The 18,342-nt window shown below is 39.2% G+C and overlaps 1 protein-coding gene across 1 annotated transcript in view; it reads left to right on the top strand.

The window, feature by feature from the left end:
* RORB (RAR related orphan receptor B) overlaps positions 1-18,342 on the top strand; it is a 199,458-nt gene that overhangs the window by 153,541 nt on the left and 27,575 nt on the right. The window contains exons 5-7 of the mRNA XM_003267416.4: positions 13,382-13,503; positions 15,225-15,357; positions 18,197-18,304. Of these exons, the coding sequence (XP_003267464.1) occupies positions 13,382-13,503; positions 15,225-15,357; positions 18,197-18,304 (363 nt within the window). The remainder of the gene's footprint in view (positions 1-13,381; positions 13,504-15,224; positions 15,358-18,196; positions 18,305-18,342) is intronic.

Below are 18,342 nucleotides of genomic sequence, written 5' to 3'. Positions count from 1 at the left end.
GTTAAGCATCATAAATAAATAAAAATCTCTTTTTTAAAAATTCACCTATTACAGAAACTGAGTATTAATAGTTAAAGGAGATTACAAAGAGGTATTGACCTAAAAGCGATCCAGTCCCTGTAATGTACTACTTCATTCTATTAAGGCTACATAAAAATACAGAAGATTTTACTAGTAGTGTTTTATTTTGCAGAATTCTATTAAAAATGGTGGTGTTTCAATTGTGGTTTATTAAGAACCCCAAGCAGATGCTTTGGTCTTAAAGCAGCACCTTTAATGGCATATGCTTTTAAGGATAAATATTTTATACTGTATAAATCTATTATGCACATCTAACTACCCATGCAGAAATGGTGCAGATAATGGAACTTAACTCTTGCTATATATTTCCTGTGTCCTGTGAGAGAACCTGTATCAAATACAGATAGGCATTCCATTTAGAGGTAACTGTCTGATACATCATTAAAACAGATAGAAGTAGACCAAACTAGCAAGAAAAATTACTTGAACAATATGGGAAAAGGAAAATTCAGTGTTTAGCTCTTTCTTCCTTGCATTGAGAGGAGACGTCTTGTGAACTTTCATTGTCATCTAACCCCTCTCTCACCCCCACCCCACCACACACCCTTTGCAGGCCATTTAGGGAAAGTACATTGAGATTGGGGGTCCTAACTCTGCATACTAGCCATGTGAATGTATTCAAAATTAGTCCAGCTGTCTGAGATTCTGTCTCACCATCTGAAAAATAAGACAATTGGACCAAATGACTCTTAAAGACTATGGTTCTCTCATCTTCCAGAGAGATTTGGTCATGTGCATTAATATCCCCCCCTTGTTATAGCCACGTCACACAGATAAGAGTAGGGTAGAAGAGAGGAGGGGACTTGGAAGCAACTAAGCAATTCTGAATGATGCTGCATAACTTGTCTATGGCAGTAGCCGGCACACCTCCCTCCTGGAGAGCAGGACGATACTCGGGGCTTTCACTGAGTGAAATGACCCAGCCAAACATGCAGTTAACAACCACTGTCAAATCAGAACCGTGCACTTGCTTCTTCTCTCCGTCCACCCTCCTGAAAACAAAACAAAACAAAAAAACAAGAAATCAGATTAAAATGAATGTCAAGGACAACCAGGAGCAGCTCAAGGAAAGGGTAGTGGCCAATCCCAAATCACTCCAAGTTCATGTACAATCCAATTAAAGAGTGAGCTGCTGTACAGATGCGGCTTTAGGGCAAACGCACCTGTCCTCTCTAGTTCACTACAACCTGATCACTTCCAAGCTCCTCTTGAAGAAAAAGCAAATATGTTCATAAAATGAATATAGGTTCTTTTTTTTTTTTTTTTTTTTAGACGGAGTCTGCCTGTCACCTAGGCTGGAGTGCAGTGGTGCGATCTCGGCTCACTGCAACCTCCACCTCCCAGGTTTAAGTGATTCTCTTGCCTCAGCATCTCAAGTAGCTGGGATTACAGGCCTGGCTAACTTTTGTGTTTTTAGTAGAGACAGGGTTTCACCGTGTTGACCAGGCTGGTCTCGAACTCCTGACCTCAGGTAACACACTCGCCTCAGCCTCCCAAAAGTGCTGATATTACAGGGGTGAGCCACCATGCCCAGCAGAAGATATTCTTGACTACTGAGGGACCAACTTACCTAGGTCACCTGGGTCATTGGAGAGGGACTTACTTGACTCTTCTGAAATTTTAGCACCACCTTGTTCTGTGCCAACCACAGAATATCTCCCAAAGCCTGCTTATTTCCAAAATCCTGCTTTCTATCTCAAAAAGGAATTCTCCCAGTTTGGGGCCAATTTGTCATATTCCTAGGACCTCTACCATGGTTACAGCTATAGTATTAACCAGTCTATGGCCGTGAATTATCGTAGAGGATACCTGGAGCCACGGACTCTACAGTTAATCCCTAGGGTTATTTGAATCCATATCTTTCTAGATATCCTCTAGTAACCCCGCAAAGATGGCCTACAATCACCTAGTAACATGTACAGTGCTTCCCCACAACTGCAATAAATGGTAGAATGTATACAAAGCACTTTGTAAGCAGCCAGTTTCCAAACAAATATAAATATGATTTACATCACAAACAACACACACATATATGCTCAGTTCAAGTACACATAGACATACATATCTACTTACAGTACACGTGTGCATATCAGTCACTACATGCTTGTGCCTCTGTTAATACAGTTCTCCCAATGTGCTAGCAATTCATTAGGCTACATTAATATTAATCTTCTAAAGCACCGTTTGTATTTTGAGTTGAAACTATGCAAAATTTATCTTCCTCAGTGTATTTCTCCTGGAGATACTAGTTTGGGATTACATTTTGCCTTAGAATTCAGAACCTCATAAGAAGATTCTAAAATCGACTACCACCACCACCACCACCAACAAAATGTTACTAAGAAGCTACTGGAAAGCCAACTCCATTTTAGACATTCAATTTCAAAAGCCATAGTAATTATAAAATAGTCTACAGTAAGCAAAAGGAAAGGAGATTACAGGAGGGGCTGCCTGTGACTTGGAGGAGCAGGGAATGTTTCTATTTATGAAGTGACCTCAGAATCAGTCCCTAATGACAGTTTCTACATCGAATAGTATTTCAAGACGTGATACTGCAGAGAAGCCATACTTTTAAGGCATTGCAAGCTTTGACATTGGCTCTTAGAGCTCTGAATTACTTTTCCACTGGCTGGGGTGAATGTATTAGCCACATTTCCAAGCACCCATTTTTGGAAGAGCTGGTAAGGGTTAGAATACCACATGGGCTATGGAACACAGAAATGCCAATTGATCACAAGGTTGATGGAGATCAGCATACTTTGGTGTGATTAGCATAGTATGCAACCAATTTAACAGGTGCTCTCTGCTAACCAATACGGGATTTATTTCTGTGATGTTTGCAAATGTGGGGAAACCTGTTGGAAATTGTCCCAACTGGAAAACAATTTTTGTTTTATTTGTTTTGTTTTATTTATTTTCTAAGGTAAGCTTTCTCTTGACAACATAATCTCAATACTGAGGAGAATGAATTTGCTGTTTAAATTTGAGGCATGTTTATGAGGCCTACTGGGGAACTGCTATTTGCTTTTCAGCAAGATTTGTTCTGGAACAATTTGACACAATAAGGAACCATCAAAAACCACTATTTTAAACTTTAGTCAATTAAATGCATTATTTAAATTACCATGTACTTTTTAAAATTTAGGGTGTTTGAAAATATAAAAATGGCCTTCAAAGATTACCTCTAAATTAGTTCTTCCTAAAGGTCAGAAATGTATTGACTAAACATCCAAAAGAGTGGTGAGGTGGGGGAGAGATTGCATCTGTTTAAATTAACAATCAATCCATATGTCAACAAAATTCAAATGGTGAAAATCAATCCTAGTGATGGCCCTGAGCAATTTTCATAATGAGGTTTCATCATCTGTGACCCATTGGTTGTCCTTTGGTAGCGTGTGGAGGTGCAGTTTTTAAGGAGACTAAAGGAAGATTTTCCATGGCCTCTGGATTTTGCTGTTTTGGTTTGTCCTATCTAAGACTCTTCAAGTGCTTGTAAGCCTATAAACTGTACTCTCACCTTCTGTAACCCTACAAGGCTTCTCCCCCATGCGTCACAACAAAGAAAATTCTTATGTCAGCCGGGCGCAGTGGCTCACACCTGTAATCCCAGCGCTTTGGGAGGACGAGGCGGGTGGATCACATGAGGTCAGGAGTTCGAGGCCAGCCTGGCCAACATGGAGAAACCCTGTCTCCACTAAAAATACAAAAATCATCCAGCTGTGGTTACACGTGCCTGTAATCCCAGCTTCTTGGGAGGCTGAGGCACAAGAATTGCTTGAACCTGGGAGGCAGAGGTTGCAGTAAGCCAAGATTGCAGCACTGCACTTCAGCCTGGGTGACAGAATGGGACTCTGTCTCAAAAAAAAAAAAAAAGGAAAGAAAATTCTCATGTAGCCTTTCCAGACTCAAGTTGTCAAGCTTCACACAGCCCTTAGAAAACATTGCTGATGCCAAATCCCTTGCAGATGGAGGATCAAACCCCAAAAAACTGAGTTAAATGGGTTAAGTGACTTCCTCAAAAGCACATACTAAAAGACTGAAAGGGGCCATGTTGGCTTCCTTGGTCTTACTACATAACTCCCTTAAAACTCATCAACTGCAGGACATTTAAGTAAATTAATCTTTCTGACTGTTCTGTGAAGAAGATCGTTTACTGTAAAAGTTCACTTTTAAATGCAATCTTTTAATAATAGATTCTTTCCCAGTTTCGTCAACTGATTTCAAGAAAGGAAACTGTAATTTCCCAAAAATCAGACACACACTGTTGCAATATAGCAAAATGCTTGTGATCCAAAACAGCTTTCTGTTGTTAAATAAAGAAAGCACCCTCTTAGATAGTTAACTTGTTTTTCCTGCTTGTAATTTTTTCCCTGCTTTGGATATACTCTGTTTAAACACAAATGCTATGTAGGTTCTTTCAGCTTTACTTCCTGCTTTCTTAGCCTTTATTAGAAAATGCTATCTTACTTGAAGCCAGGTGCGGTGGCTCACTTTGGGAGGCCGAGGCGGGCAGATCACCTGAGGCCAGGAGTTCGAGACCAGACTGGCCAACATGATGAAACTTCATCTCTACTAAAAGATACAAAAATTAGCCAAGTGTGGTGGCTCGTGCCTGTAGTCCCAGCTAGTTGCACGACTGAGGAAGGAGAATCCCTTAAGCCAGGGAAGCAGAGGTTGCAGTGAGCCAAGATGGCACCACTGCACTCCAGCTGGCCGACAGAGCAAGACTCCAACTAAAAAAAAAAAAAAAATGCTATCTTACTTAAGCTTCCTAAAATTTGAGAAAATGTTAATCACTTTATTAATCTATTCATTTAGTCTTTGCCCAGCTATTACTATTACTTGCATTAATCTGATTTTTAAATTTTTATTCCATTTCATAATTTATTGAATTGTGTTTTATTATATTTTTATCATTTTTTAAAGTTAACAGCATAATCTTACATTTTGTCAACATATTTTTTCTGAAGAACTCTAGGAGCAAATTGGTCTTAGAATATTCAGGTCTGCATGAAGTAAAAATCAGTTATGCCATTCTCTGATATGTGAGTTGGCAATAGAATTTGCGTGTAAAGGAGATTGAAAGCTATCCTGATTAATTGAGGAGGAAGTAATGAGTGGCTGGACCATGAACTGAGCCAACAAATAAGTTATAAATTATTGATGCCCCCAATTTCTGCTTAAAAAAACTTGAGGAAACGAAATGCTAAATCTCCTACTCTTCCTTTGAATCTACAGATCACTAATAGATTGCTGTTTTAAGCTTAAATATATCAATGGTTTTATTATGACAGCAGAATTCTATTTATGCTAAAAATAACGACCTCTAAATAGGGATTAGAAAAATCAGAAAGGTCTTTAAATAGACATTGTCTTTTCTGACATTGCCATCAGTGACAAACCACTAGACTTCTGTCTAATGACAGAAAGCAAAACTGGTGGTCTGTTTTGAAAAAGGAAAAATGTGTGTGCATTTGGTTAAATGTTTCACCTTTCAACCAAGTGTTTTAATACGTTTTAGTTACCGCCTAAGAGCACAGATTCTAAGAAATCTTGATAGTATGAAAACCTAATGTAGGCACTTAAAACATGCCTTGGGCAAGTCCATAGAGATATCCTGCCACTAATTCACAGTGAATCCCCTAAGAATTCCATTTTCGCACTAGTAGTATAAACTAAACAGAGAATTCAGTGGTACTCTGGATCCTTAAGGCAAGTGACAAATTAAAAATTCATTAATCACTTCGAGGCTGAGATACGGTATTTTTAGGAAGAATACTTCCAACTTTGAAAAAAAAAAAAAGTCTCTTGTGGAGAAAAATGAATAGAGGGTATAGTTCACCAAGAAGAAACCATTCTTTCTCAGGAGGAAAAAAAAAAAAAAAAAAAAAGAGGGAGGAGGTGAGAGCAGAGAATTAGGAAATTCAGGAGCAACACCCTCTAGCGCTATATATAGCTCTGAGGCTCAGCTTTCTTGCCTTGGTGCAGTAGGGCCTCCGGTGCTCTTGGTAATAACACTGAAAGCAGCAGTTTTTAAAGATATTCTCAACTTTCCCCACTCCCAAGATGTGGGATTCTAATGAATCTACCCATGCAATCCGTGTCTGAGACATTGTAGCCTTTGGAGAGCGCCATTTGCTGAAATGTCTAGTGACAGCTAAAATAAGCCGCTTTGGTGGAAAAAAACCCGCTGAGTGGTTGAAATCAGAGCTGCAGAAGGTCACTTGCTATTTTAGTAACTGCAAGCTGGTCCTCATTTTATAACATCACAGTTATAAACAAGACATTGTCACCTTGCTTGTCAGTTTACTTCTTTTTCACCAAAATAAGCAGATGTAGCCCTTTTTCTTTCTACATAGAATTAGGTAATTTGGATGACTTGTTTCCAAACTTTGCTTAACTATGTGGATCAATATGTAAGAGAAGTTATTTTTCACACATTTCTATAAACATTGCTTCAAAATATTATTAGCTTTTTACAACGTCTGATATAATTGACCTTTTAAAACTCTATTTACCTGTATAAACCTTATCACGCACATCCCAATCATGCTGTAAATCCTTACATTGGACTGTCTTTCATACTCCTTTGATTTATTAAGAGATCACAATGAAGAGTATTGAGGATGGGGTAGGATATGTAGAAGTCCTTTACAGTCTCAGGGGAGAGAGAAAGAGAGAGGAGAGAGAGAGAGAGAGGTGACTCAGCTAATTTCTAGGATTATTTAGATATAGTCCATTTGGAAATGGAAGAAGGAAGTTAGTTCCAGCCCCAGGGTTCTATAATGATTGCACATACTATTGAGAATTACCATCAATTTTATTCTAGTTTTCCCTTCAAAAATTTAATTTCTCTTTTCTTATTGCCCACATCAAAAGTAAAGATTACCCTTAAGACTTCTAGGGAGGTGTGACAATTTTAACAATATTTTAAAACATTTTTTTGTCAAAGTGATACAGAAGTATATTTACCTATATCAATTATTTTAAAACTTTCTGAGACTTTTTTCATTTGATTCACACATTGTCATTTCTATCCCATAAAGTTGCTCAATATAAAAAGTTATAAATTCTGTTAATTGAATATAAATCTTGGATTCCAATAAGCCTTCCACAAGGAATAGTATCAGGGCCAAAGTTGAAAACGAAACAGCAATTTTTGGGGGGAAGTTTTATGTGTTTATACATGTGAGAATATAGAAGGGAAAGGAAGAGAAAGAGAGAGTGATAGCAAGTGATTGTTCATGAAATTAACAAATAGAAAATGAGGAATGTGGATTTAATATTAACCTGCAATACACACCCAATTTTTCCTTGCCTGCATCAATGTTCACTTTTCATGATTAAATCACTTATCATGATTAAAAGGAATGACTGGACAGACTGAGCATATAAAATTGTTTTTCTCTTTCCTCTACATCATTATATTAACTATCAAAGCAGCCCACATACTCTTAGTAAATTGAACAAACCTCTGTCTCACTGAACACATGTAGGGAGTCTTAACAACTGAGAAGATGTAGCTGCATTTTCATTACAAGTTTTCTTTCACACCCACTTAAGAAATCTGCAGCCTCATCCGTGGTCTCAGGAAGAGCAGAGTGTAGAGTTTGTGTGCATCACCTCTGCAGGTGGTGGAATTTCCCATCAGTTAGTAATCTGGGCAATATTCCTGTTGGACTTACTATTCCAGCACAGAGCATGCTGACTTATTCTTCGACATGTACCATCTGCAGCCCAAGCTAGTCAAAGAAGCCAACAAAAACTGAGCTGAAAACAGCTGCAATCCAAGTTAGGGTAACAGACGAAGGATGTGAGATTGCCCAGAAAGATTCCATATCCTCTGCTCTTTTACCTCAGTTCCTTTTGTCTGGACTTTCTCATGTGGTTGGTCCCTAGAGAGGACTACATTTACTATTACCTTTTCTACTTTTCCAAGCAAGGACTCTTGAAAGTTCCTTTGGCTCCCAACAGGAACTTTGCATACTGTATTCATTGTCTCTCCTTTGGCCTTTCTTTTTAAATCCTTCTCCTCTTTTCACAACTGCAGACTCTCAGTCTAAGCAAACCATCTCCTTGGACATTCAAGCATCTTTCTAATTGACAGAATGAGCCCTCCAGCCTTGCTCCCATGAGACCAAGTCTAGCTGTACCGTGTCTTGTATCAAGCTGAGCTTTGAGAGGGTCAAGTCGGTTTTTGCACGTGGCTCACCTCTGCACTGCAGAACAGTGAGAGAAAGCGGAGGAGGAAGGTGTCTGCAATGGCTGCTTTTGCCTTCATTGCCATTCGTAATAAGTCTTATTTATAAAAGAGATTTGACTTGCATTTCCCACCACATGGATATGGAAAATAATTTTGCATGCTTACCATTTGACTTCAAAGCCATTCTGAGTGCTTAGGCTTTAAGATCATCAAACAAAGGATCAATCTTAACTCTTACAAATCCTTTGCGAAATAAAGCAGGCAATTGAAGGAAGGAAGAATGGATAGATGGATGGACATCTTCAACATTATCTTCACTAACTCAGCATTGGTTGAGCACCTACTATATTTAATATTTTCTCTCGGTGCCTCATCTGCTGGTCCCATGTATTCTCCTTCAAAATTTTCTTGAATCTAGCTCCTCCACTCCATCTCTGTCATTATGACCTAGTTCAGACCTTCCTCATAGGTTGCCTGAATTTTCACAACAGCCTGATTAATTTCATGTACTCACTAATGCCATCTCATCTTTGCCATGACTGAAGTCACCTTTCTAAAACAAAAACCAAGGTGGGGCACAGTGGCTCACACCTGTAATCCCAACACTTTGGGAGGACAAGGCGGGTGGATCACCCGAGGTCAGGAGTTCGAGAACAGCCTGGCCAACATGAAGAAACCCCGGCTCTACTGAAAATACAAAAAATAGCCAGGCATGGTGGTACTCAACTGTAGTCCCAGCTACTCGGGAGGCTGAGGCAGCAGAATCACTTCAACCTGAGAAGTGGAGGTTGCAGTGAGCTGCGATCATGCCACTGCACTCCAGCCTGGGTGACAGAATGAGACTCTGTCTCAAAAATAAATAAATAAGACAAAAAACAGACCATACTTTACAGCTCTTACTTTACAACTTCAGTTGGTTACCAGTTATCTCTGAATTGGTAAAATTCAGAGATAAAATCCAAAAATCCTACAAGATGAAATTCCTTGACCTGCTTACTCAGATGTCCGTACTTCAGTCACAAAATCCATCCACCCTAGTCTTATTTCTCCTCATCTCCTCCATGCACCCTATGTTGCAAATATACAAGACTTCAAGCCAGGAAAGACAGACTCAGTTTCAAAAACATTGCTTGCTAGCTCCATAGAAACTGGTCTAGACTCACTTGGTCTTTTTTTTTCTTTTTTTTTTTTTTGAGACAGAGTCAGGCTATTTCCCCAGGCTGGAGTGCAGTGGCCTGATCTCAGCTCACTGCAAACTCCGACTCCCTGGTTCAAGCAATTCTCCTGCCTCAGCCTCCTGAGTAGCTGGGATTACAGGCACCTGCCACCATGCCCAGCTAATTTTCTGTGTGTGTGTGTGTGTGTGTGTGTGTGTGTGTGTGTGTGTGTGTATTTTTAGTAGAGACAGGGTTTCACCATGTTGACCAGGATGGTCTCAATCTCCTGACCTCGTGATCCACCTGCCTTGGCCTCCCAAAGTGCTGGGATTACAGGTGTGAGCCACTGCGCCCAGCCCTCACTCACTCTTTCAAAACCTCACTTCTATCCTCAGTAAAGGGGAGACTGGTTGTAAAGAAGTAAAGGTTGTAAAGATATAAGATGTAATGTCAGAAATTACCTAGCCTACAGCTAGCTTTCTATCTGTGCCTTCATAACATCATTCCCTCTACCTGGGATACATCCTTCTCTTCTCCATGTGACAAACTGTGCTCATCCTTCAAGACCCAGGCATCTCCTCTGTGGTTATTTTCCTGCCCCTACCCCCAGACTAAGTTAGCCACTTTCTTCTTTGGGCTCCCACAGTAACTGTGGGCATTTATTGCATCATGATATGAAAATATATTATTGTAAGATACTATAAAATACAGGCAAGGGTAGGGGATGGTGGCTCATGCCTGTAATCCCAGCACTTTGGGAAGCTGAAGCAGGTGGATCACTTAAGGTCAAGAGTTCGAGACCAGCCTGGCGAAGGTGAGGAAACCCTGTCTCTGCTAAAAATACAAAAATTAGGCAGGCGTGGTGGTAGGCACCTGTAATCACAGCTACTTGGGAGGTTGAGGCATGAGAATCACTTGAACCTGGGAGGTGGAGGTTGCAAAGAGCCAAGATCGTGCCACTGCCGTCCAGCCACGGCAACAGAGTGAGACTCGGTCTCAAAATAAATAAATAAATTAAAATTAAAAAAGAAAAGAAAAGCCAAAATCTTTGTTTTTTAATCTGTACCTTGACCTGATACAGAGTACCTTCTCGAAAATATTTGGTGAATGAATATATGAAGGCATTATGCTAGGATCTGCTGTCCAGTTCTTAAAGAGCTCATACTCTTAAAGGGTGTGGGACAAACAGAGGGATTCAAATAACCACAGTATGAGTCTCACTGGAACAAGGGCTCAATTGAGGCAGAATCAAAGCGTGATGGCAGCCAGCCCTTCTTCCTGAGGACATGGTTGGCAGGGAAACTTTCACCAGGCATGGCCATCTGGGTTGAGTCCTGAAGCATGCATGTGGATTTAATTTCCTATTTCCTTAACCTTCCCACGTATTTATTGTACCTACCCTTCCTCATAAACCATAGACTCCTAAATTTTGATATCAGAAGGCCAGAGAATTCTTAAGCTTTGGCCAACAGTTCCAGGCAGATATCATAAAAGAACAGATAGAGTTTTTCATAATACAATTGTGAGTGACAATGATAATCTAGTTTATAAACCCTGAAGCCTGTAAATTACCAACAAATCAGCATGTCTTTGAAAATGAAAACAAACTACACCAAGAAGATAATAGTTTGAAAACTATAAAGCTATAAAATCTTTTGTTATCATTATGTACCTACTGGAAAGCAAATATGTTTTTTAGATTCTAAGTAATTAGACTGCCCCGGTGAAATTGAAAAATGATGAGCCATGACATACCAATCTAGTTTAATATGATGGATAGAGTAATTTTTACCCTTTTTACACCATAGGAGAATGTTCAATAAAACTTTGAATATAGGATTTTTTAAAGAAAGGATTTTGTAATATCATAAGCAGTGCAAGTCTAGAAATGCTCAATGCTGAATCCAATAGAGTAGAACTATCATCAGAAGTTAGCATTTGGTAGCATAACGTGTATTATTTTATTTTGATTGAAAAACTCTTGAAATATCTTCCTTCTGTAGGATGGATTACAGAATTAAGTATCTCCACTGAATTGTATCTCCATTGGAGTCATCATATTGCTCCCCTGATGACAAACTATGTGGACTGTCCTAATAAGGATAACTGTGGCTACCATTTATTCAGTGTTTCCAATGGGCCAGGCAATGGTCTATAGATTTTTGTTTAGAAAATTTATTAGAAGCTTAAGTTTACAATTTTTTGTTCTCTAGATCACTAAAATTTAATTTACTTTGTACCCTATAAACCAGAAGCTTAGTGAGATAGAAAGGAGACAGCCAAATGCTGCTTTGAGGGCTGTCCTGGAGAAATGGGGTTGGCCATTTAGAAAGAACAGAACTTATGTTTGAAATGGCACTACCTGAAATACAAGAAAATTTTATTTTCAACTAGTGTTCAACTAGCAGGTGGGATTACAAGGGACCACCTCCTAGCTCTAGCCACCTCCAGGGGACTCACAGCAGGCTTGTTTTGTTTTGTTTTGTTTTGTTTTTGAGATGGAGTCTCGCTCTGTCGCCCAGACTGGAGTGCATTGGTGCGACCTCCACCTCCCAGGTTCAAGCGATTCTCCTGCCTCAGCCTCCTGAGTAGCTGGGATTACAGGCGCATGCCACCACACCTGGCTAATTTTTTGTTTTTTTTTTTTAGTAGAGATGAGGTTTCACCGTGCCAGCCGGGATGGTCTTGATCTCCCACAGCAGGCTTTTTTTAAGGAGAGTTCTTATGTCAGGTTCTATTGCTCAAATTTCATGTCTCCAAACCCAAAATGATTGGTATTTAAGATACGATGTGAAATACAACTCGATTGGGATAAACTGCCCAAAATTGTGTTTGCTACTAATTTTTGTGAATATAATTATTTAATCACTTTAAAACTTTTTAAAAGAAAAAGGTTACTATATAAAAAATTTAAAAGGAGAATATAATGGTCCTTATGACCCAATTCCAATCATTACCAACTCATAAGCCAATATTGTATTGTGTACACCACCTCTCCTATTATTATGTAAGATATTTACATTGCCCCAAAGTCAAATCTACAAAAATAATATTGTCAGTGAAACAGTCGGACTGACTCAAACAGTCGGACCCGATCAGGCTCAAACCAAAGACACGCTGGTCGCGGTCAAGAGATTTTATTGGAGGCACCAAGGCGACACCACACTGAGGAGAAGGAAGGAAGGAAGAAGGAGCGAGCTGCTTAGGTGCTGGGTTTTTATACTCAGTGGGGCTACGTAGGCGTCGGTGATTGGCTTAGGGGTGGGGTTTGAGTAAAAGGCAGGAGGTGTTCTTCCCTGATTGGCCTTCTCTTGGCGGGCTCGCAGGGTGGGGAACCGGAAACTGGGGGAGAAAAACCCAGAACCGGCGCCATCTTACTGTGCCCATGTTACCTAACAGTCAGAAAATTTAATTTCTTTCCTTGTCCCTGCATTCTATTTATTCCCTATTTCCTCTATACATAGCCTTTCTTTTAGTTCATTGTTTAATGCTTCCTTTAAAAAAAGTAAGCAAATAAATTTATATTTTAATGCCCCCTTTCTGAGATAAACAATAGGGTTCTAGTGATTTTCAAAACATTTTAAAGTATTTGGAGTACAAGTGTTAAGACTGTTAGTTGACTTTCAAGCCAAAAAGCAAGAAATATAATAATTTTATATCTTTTTTATAAATAAATACCTTTGAATGGTTTCCAACTTGTAAAACCCCTAAGTTGTGATCAAAAGATCTGGGGGAAAGCAATAAATTTTGATTAAAATACTGAAAATTGAAAAAATGCAATAAAGAGTTTGTCTGAAGATTTTAAGATAGATAGCAATGTTAAAGACACTTTAATACAATAGGAGTATCTCCAAAAGGCATTCTTATAGTAAACACATTAAAAGCTAATGAGCAGACTGATTTTATTCACAAACCTTTGAACTGTTATCTTTTCTCACAGATCGAATTGCACAGAACATCATTAAGTCCCATTTGGAGACATGTCAATACACCATGGAAGAGCTGCACCAGCTGGCGTGGCAGACCCACACCTACGAAGAAATTAAAGCCTATCAAAGCAAGGTACTCTGGGAAACCATGAGAAAGTTTTTCTGTGATTACCCTATTGCTGTCTTGCTCAAGCTCAGCACTATTGGCATGTTGCGCTGGGCAATTCTTTTCTGTAAGGGCATCCTGCAGATTGTTCGATACTTACCAGCATCCCTGGCCCTACCCACTAGACGTGGCATCGCCCTCACACACACTTGTGACAACTAGAAATGTCTCCAGATGCTGCCAGCTGTTTCCAAGGAGGCAAAACTACCCTGATTGAAAAACCACTGCCCTATTTGAGTGACTACAGAGACTGTGCCTTCATCAAATGATTTTAGGACATCTCTTGCTGGCTTCTTGGGTGGAGGCAAGGAGCAGGAGCAATGTAATAATCACAGCAGTTGTAATCGTCACAAACTTACACAACAAATATATGGAACAAGGCTTTCTAAATTTTTTTCTTGCCCTCCATGTTAAAAAGAATCCAAAAAACAGGAAAACTCATCCCATATTTTTATTATTACAGTGTGTTATTTCTTTGGGTTTATAGAAGAAGTTTTTAAGAGGAATTTATTGTTGTTTTTCAGTATTTACATTACATTACCTTGGGATAGAGATCCCCAATTACAAAATCTACCAGTAGATGGAACTTTAATAAAATATTTAAATGTCTGTATATCTAAATAAATGTTTACAATATGCTGATTTTTCTCCACCAGAACAACTAAATCTTAGTACTTTTATATAAATAGGGAAACAAAGGCATTGAGTCACTATGGTCAATAAAAATTAGAATTAACACACATAGATTTCTGTTTCTCATTTCAAAAAATAAACTGAGGACTAAAAAATATTTGGGGGATTCTACTGAACTTAGGAGAATGATTTGATTTGATGTAATGCGTTTTTCCTCGGAATTTTTTTTTTTTTTTTTTTTTTGAGACAGAGTCTCGCTCTGTCACCCATGCTGGAGTGCAGTGGCACGATCTCGGCTTACTGCAAGCTCTGCCTCCCAGGTTCACGCCATTCTCCTGCCTCAGCCTCCCGAGTAGCTGGGACTACAGGCGCCCCCCACAACGCCCGGCTAATTTTTTGTATTTTTAGTAGAGATGGGGTTTCACAGTGTTAGCCAGGAGGTCTCAATCTCCTGACCTCGTGATCCACCTGCCTCGGCTTCCCAAAGTGCTGGAATTACAGGCATGAGCCACCGCGCCCAGCCTCGGAATTCTTTTTAAACCAGAAAACATTCTCCATAGGTCTGGAAAAAAAACATAACATAAAAATACTACAAATTTAGTGTCCATCAGATACCCATGAAAATGATGTCATGGAAGCCTGTGAATGAAATCACTATCCCTCAATGCAAAGCTTTGTTTTTTATATTAATATAGTATGTAAAGATAGATTTGTTATTTTCTTTACAAACTCAGACTTCGTTTAGGTGAGAAGGAGGAAAAGGAGGAAAAAATAGTAAAGAAAATAACAAAGCTATCCTTACGTACTATAAACAATGTTGCTATTATTTTAGCCTCAGTACTTTGATCATTTGGGCTTATTGAGGTCCAAACAGGTCAAAATATTATCTTAGGGAAAAAAAATAGAAGTAGTGCCCTCCTCTTTTAAAGAAATCATATGAATTCCCTCCTTGGGCCCCAAGTGACAGATAAGCACCAGTAAGGCAAACCTGAGTGTTCTGTTGACTCTCCATAAGTCGTTTGCCCTATTTACATTCTGTGTCTTCTCTCCTGAAGTCCAGGGAAGCACTGTGGCAACAATGTGCCATCCAGATCACTCACGCCATCCAATACGTGGTGGAGTTTGCAAAGCGGATAACAGGCTTCATGGAGCTCTGTCAAAATGATCAAATTCTACTTCTGAAGTCAGGTAAGCAAGAAGATTCATGGGGGGCCTATTTCAGATAAGGATGTGGTCAGCCCTTAGCACTGTGTTGGTTCTAGAAAATCCTCCTTCCGATATGCAGCTCGTTTCTACCACCCACATTGTCAGCCAACTCCCAAAGGAAACTCTCAGTAATAAAAATGCCCTGATACTCATTCAGTTCCCCTTTGAAGTCAAATACAATTTTGCTTATTGAAAGTGGAGCTATTAATTGCGGAGGTTGAGATACCCAGCTTGACAGGCAGTGCAAGTAATTAGCGTGTCAAGGTGGCTGAATTGCTGAGCCGGCGCTAAAACGTACTCCTTGCCTTCTGTGAAAGGAAAAAAAAATGCAGGCTAGCTGAGTTCTGCCTCTGTGGTCATTTCCAATCATTTTAATGAGGATAGCCTGCAGCCAGTATACACCAGGAGAAACTCCACGGTACTCTAATCTTCCCCTACGCTTCCCTCACACACTCTCTGACACACACAACTGCTACAATCGCTATGGAAGTAGCTCAAGAAACTCTGCATATGACTGACTTTGCAGATGTTATTACCAAACAGGAAAAAGAAATTATTTGTCTTTCTTGAGCCCCTTTGAAAATAAAAATTAAGAACCATGATGGTGTTTATGAGAATTTTCATGGTCCTAGGCCATGATAATAATAACATACTCATATGTAAAATAACATACATATATGTTTATATTTCCCTGTGACATCTCAAGTAATCTTGTGAGATCCATATTATTATTTCCCTCTAACAGAGGAGCAGGAAAAGATTCAGAGAACTGAAGAGCTACGTTCAATACTACAAAACCAGTACAAGGCAAAGTTGGCATTTGAACTTGGGCCACATATAACTGTTATTCTAAGATCCCTTCTTTACCAAATGACGCAAGTTGATGAAAACCTTGACTGAGTGCCAACTTGATGTACCAGTCATCTAAACCACTGCAAAATTTAACTAAAACAGCAAGAATTATTTCTTTCACTCTCAAAGCTACAATTCGGGCAGGGCTCAGTGGGAATGACCTTATCTCTGCTCCATGTGGTATTCACTGAGTCAGTTCAGCTGAGGGCAGAGGAATCCACTTTCAAATTGGCTCATTTACACGGCTGATGAGTTGTGCTGGTTGGCAGCCTGGAACTGGGCTGGAGGCCTCAGTTCCTCTCCATGTGAGACCCTCCATAGACTGCTTGGACTTGCTCACAACATAATCACTAGGCTCCAAAAGCCAACACCCCAAGAGAACAGGGCAGAAATGCATAGATTTTTCTAACTTAGCTTCAGAAAACACATATTGTTATTTCCATTATATACCATCAGTCATGAAGGCCCACCCAGATTCAAAGATAGGAGACATGGATTCTACTACTTGATAGGGGAGTGGTAAGGTCCTAGAAAACATATGGGATGGAAGATATTTTTTCTGACCCTCTTTGAAAAGTGAAATCTGCCATACTTCATATGTGACCTTGAGCTAAACTCTCTAGATAGCAGTTTCCTCATTTGCAAAATAAAGAGATGGACTAGAAACAATGAATTCCAAACTCGGAATTGCATCAACAACATCAAAGGAGATTATTGACAGTTCAGAGACATGGGCACCATGAGTCCCATGGAATCCAAATCTCCTGGAGGGGAACCCAGTTCATTGTATCTCTAACTAAGACTCAGATATAACCAATCCATGGGCTGACATTTGGGAACCACTGAACCGTATAATCTTTAACATCTCTACCTGGTGTAAAAATGTTGACTCTAGTCAAAAAGGTAGGGTACTTAATATTTTCTAGCCTCATGTAACTCCTCCATAAAATAGGGCTAATAAACTCACCTGAAATAGTTATCATAAGGAGCAAAGATAAAAAAATGAATGTAAGAGGCCAAAGAAAGTTCCTTCCATTGTGTAGATACTCACTAAATGGTACCCATCTACTGTTTGTGTCAGAAAAGCATTCCTTCAATTAGTATTTGCAAATCCTCCCCATGTATAAGCCTCTATGCTAGATGACATATCAAAGACAAGCAGAGAAGAATCAGCAAACATATATACAGCAAAGGAAATAAAACAGAGACATAAAGATAAAGTGGTGGCATAAGACAGGTACCAAAGTTGTAGGCTAATCACCAGTATGATGCTCTCATGCAAATCTGTGGCTGCTGAGTCTGGCTGTTAACTTCAACTGCACTATGGGGCAAAAGCCCATTTCTCCAAAACATGGAGAAGCTATGCAGCAGTATTTCCTCAGGACGTTAATAATGCTCAAAGGGAAAAACAATGGTAGTAAACAAATTCATTCAATAAATATTTGCTTAGCACCTACTATGTGCCAGAAACTTTTCTTGGTCCTGGAGATGCAAGAGTGAATACAATAATCGTGGCTACCTATCACTGCAGACAAAATTTCTGCCCTCATTTCCTCAATTGTGAATTCAAGAATCGAAACTAACTTTAATATTAGTCGAAAAATAGAGAGAAATGTATTTTCAAAAAGTAGTGTCCAGCTTAGCCACCTGTAAAATATATTTTCTCCTTAATTCCTCATATAAGTATCAAGAAAACTTTATTTCTAATATATTAAGTTGGTGCAAATATATTAGGTTTTTGCCATTACTTTCAATGACAAAAACTGCAATTATTTTTGCACCAACCTGATAGTTATTTTAGGGGAAGGAACTTAAGGGATTTCTGTATGTGTGTGCCTGTGTGTGTATGTGTCTCTCTGTGTGTTTTAAAGTTCTTGAAAGTCTCTTACCTATATGTAGTAATAATTTCTTTATTATTGGATATATATGTATATTTTTATTTTATTTTTATTTTTATTTTTACTCATAGGTTGCTTGGAAGTGGTTTTAGTGAGAATGTGCCGTGCCTTCAACCCATTAAACAACACTGTTCTGTTTGAAGGAAAATATGGAGGAATGCAAATGTTCAAAGCCTTAGGTAAGTTTCCCTTTGATGAGGACACAATTTTATTAGCC

This window comes from Nomascus leucogenys, chromosome 1a, assembly GCF_006542625.1.
Source record: "Nomascus leucogenys isolate Asia chromosome 1a, Asia_NLE_v1, whole genome shotgun sequence".
In the NCBI taxonomy this organism is placed as follows: Eukaryota; Metazoa; Chordata; class Mammalia; order Primates; family Hylobatidae; genus Nomascus; species Nomascus leucogenys.
Note: the sequence above shows the minus strand (reverse complement) of the source record. Positions and strands in the feature narration are given on the sequence as shown.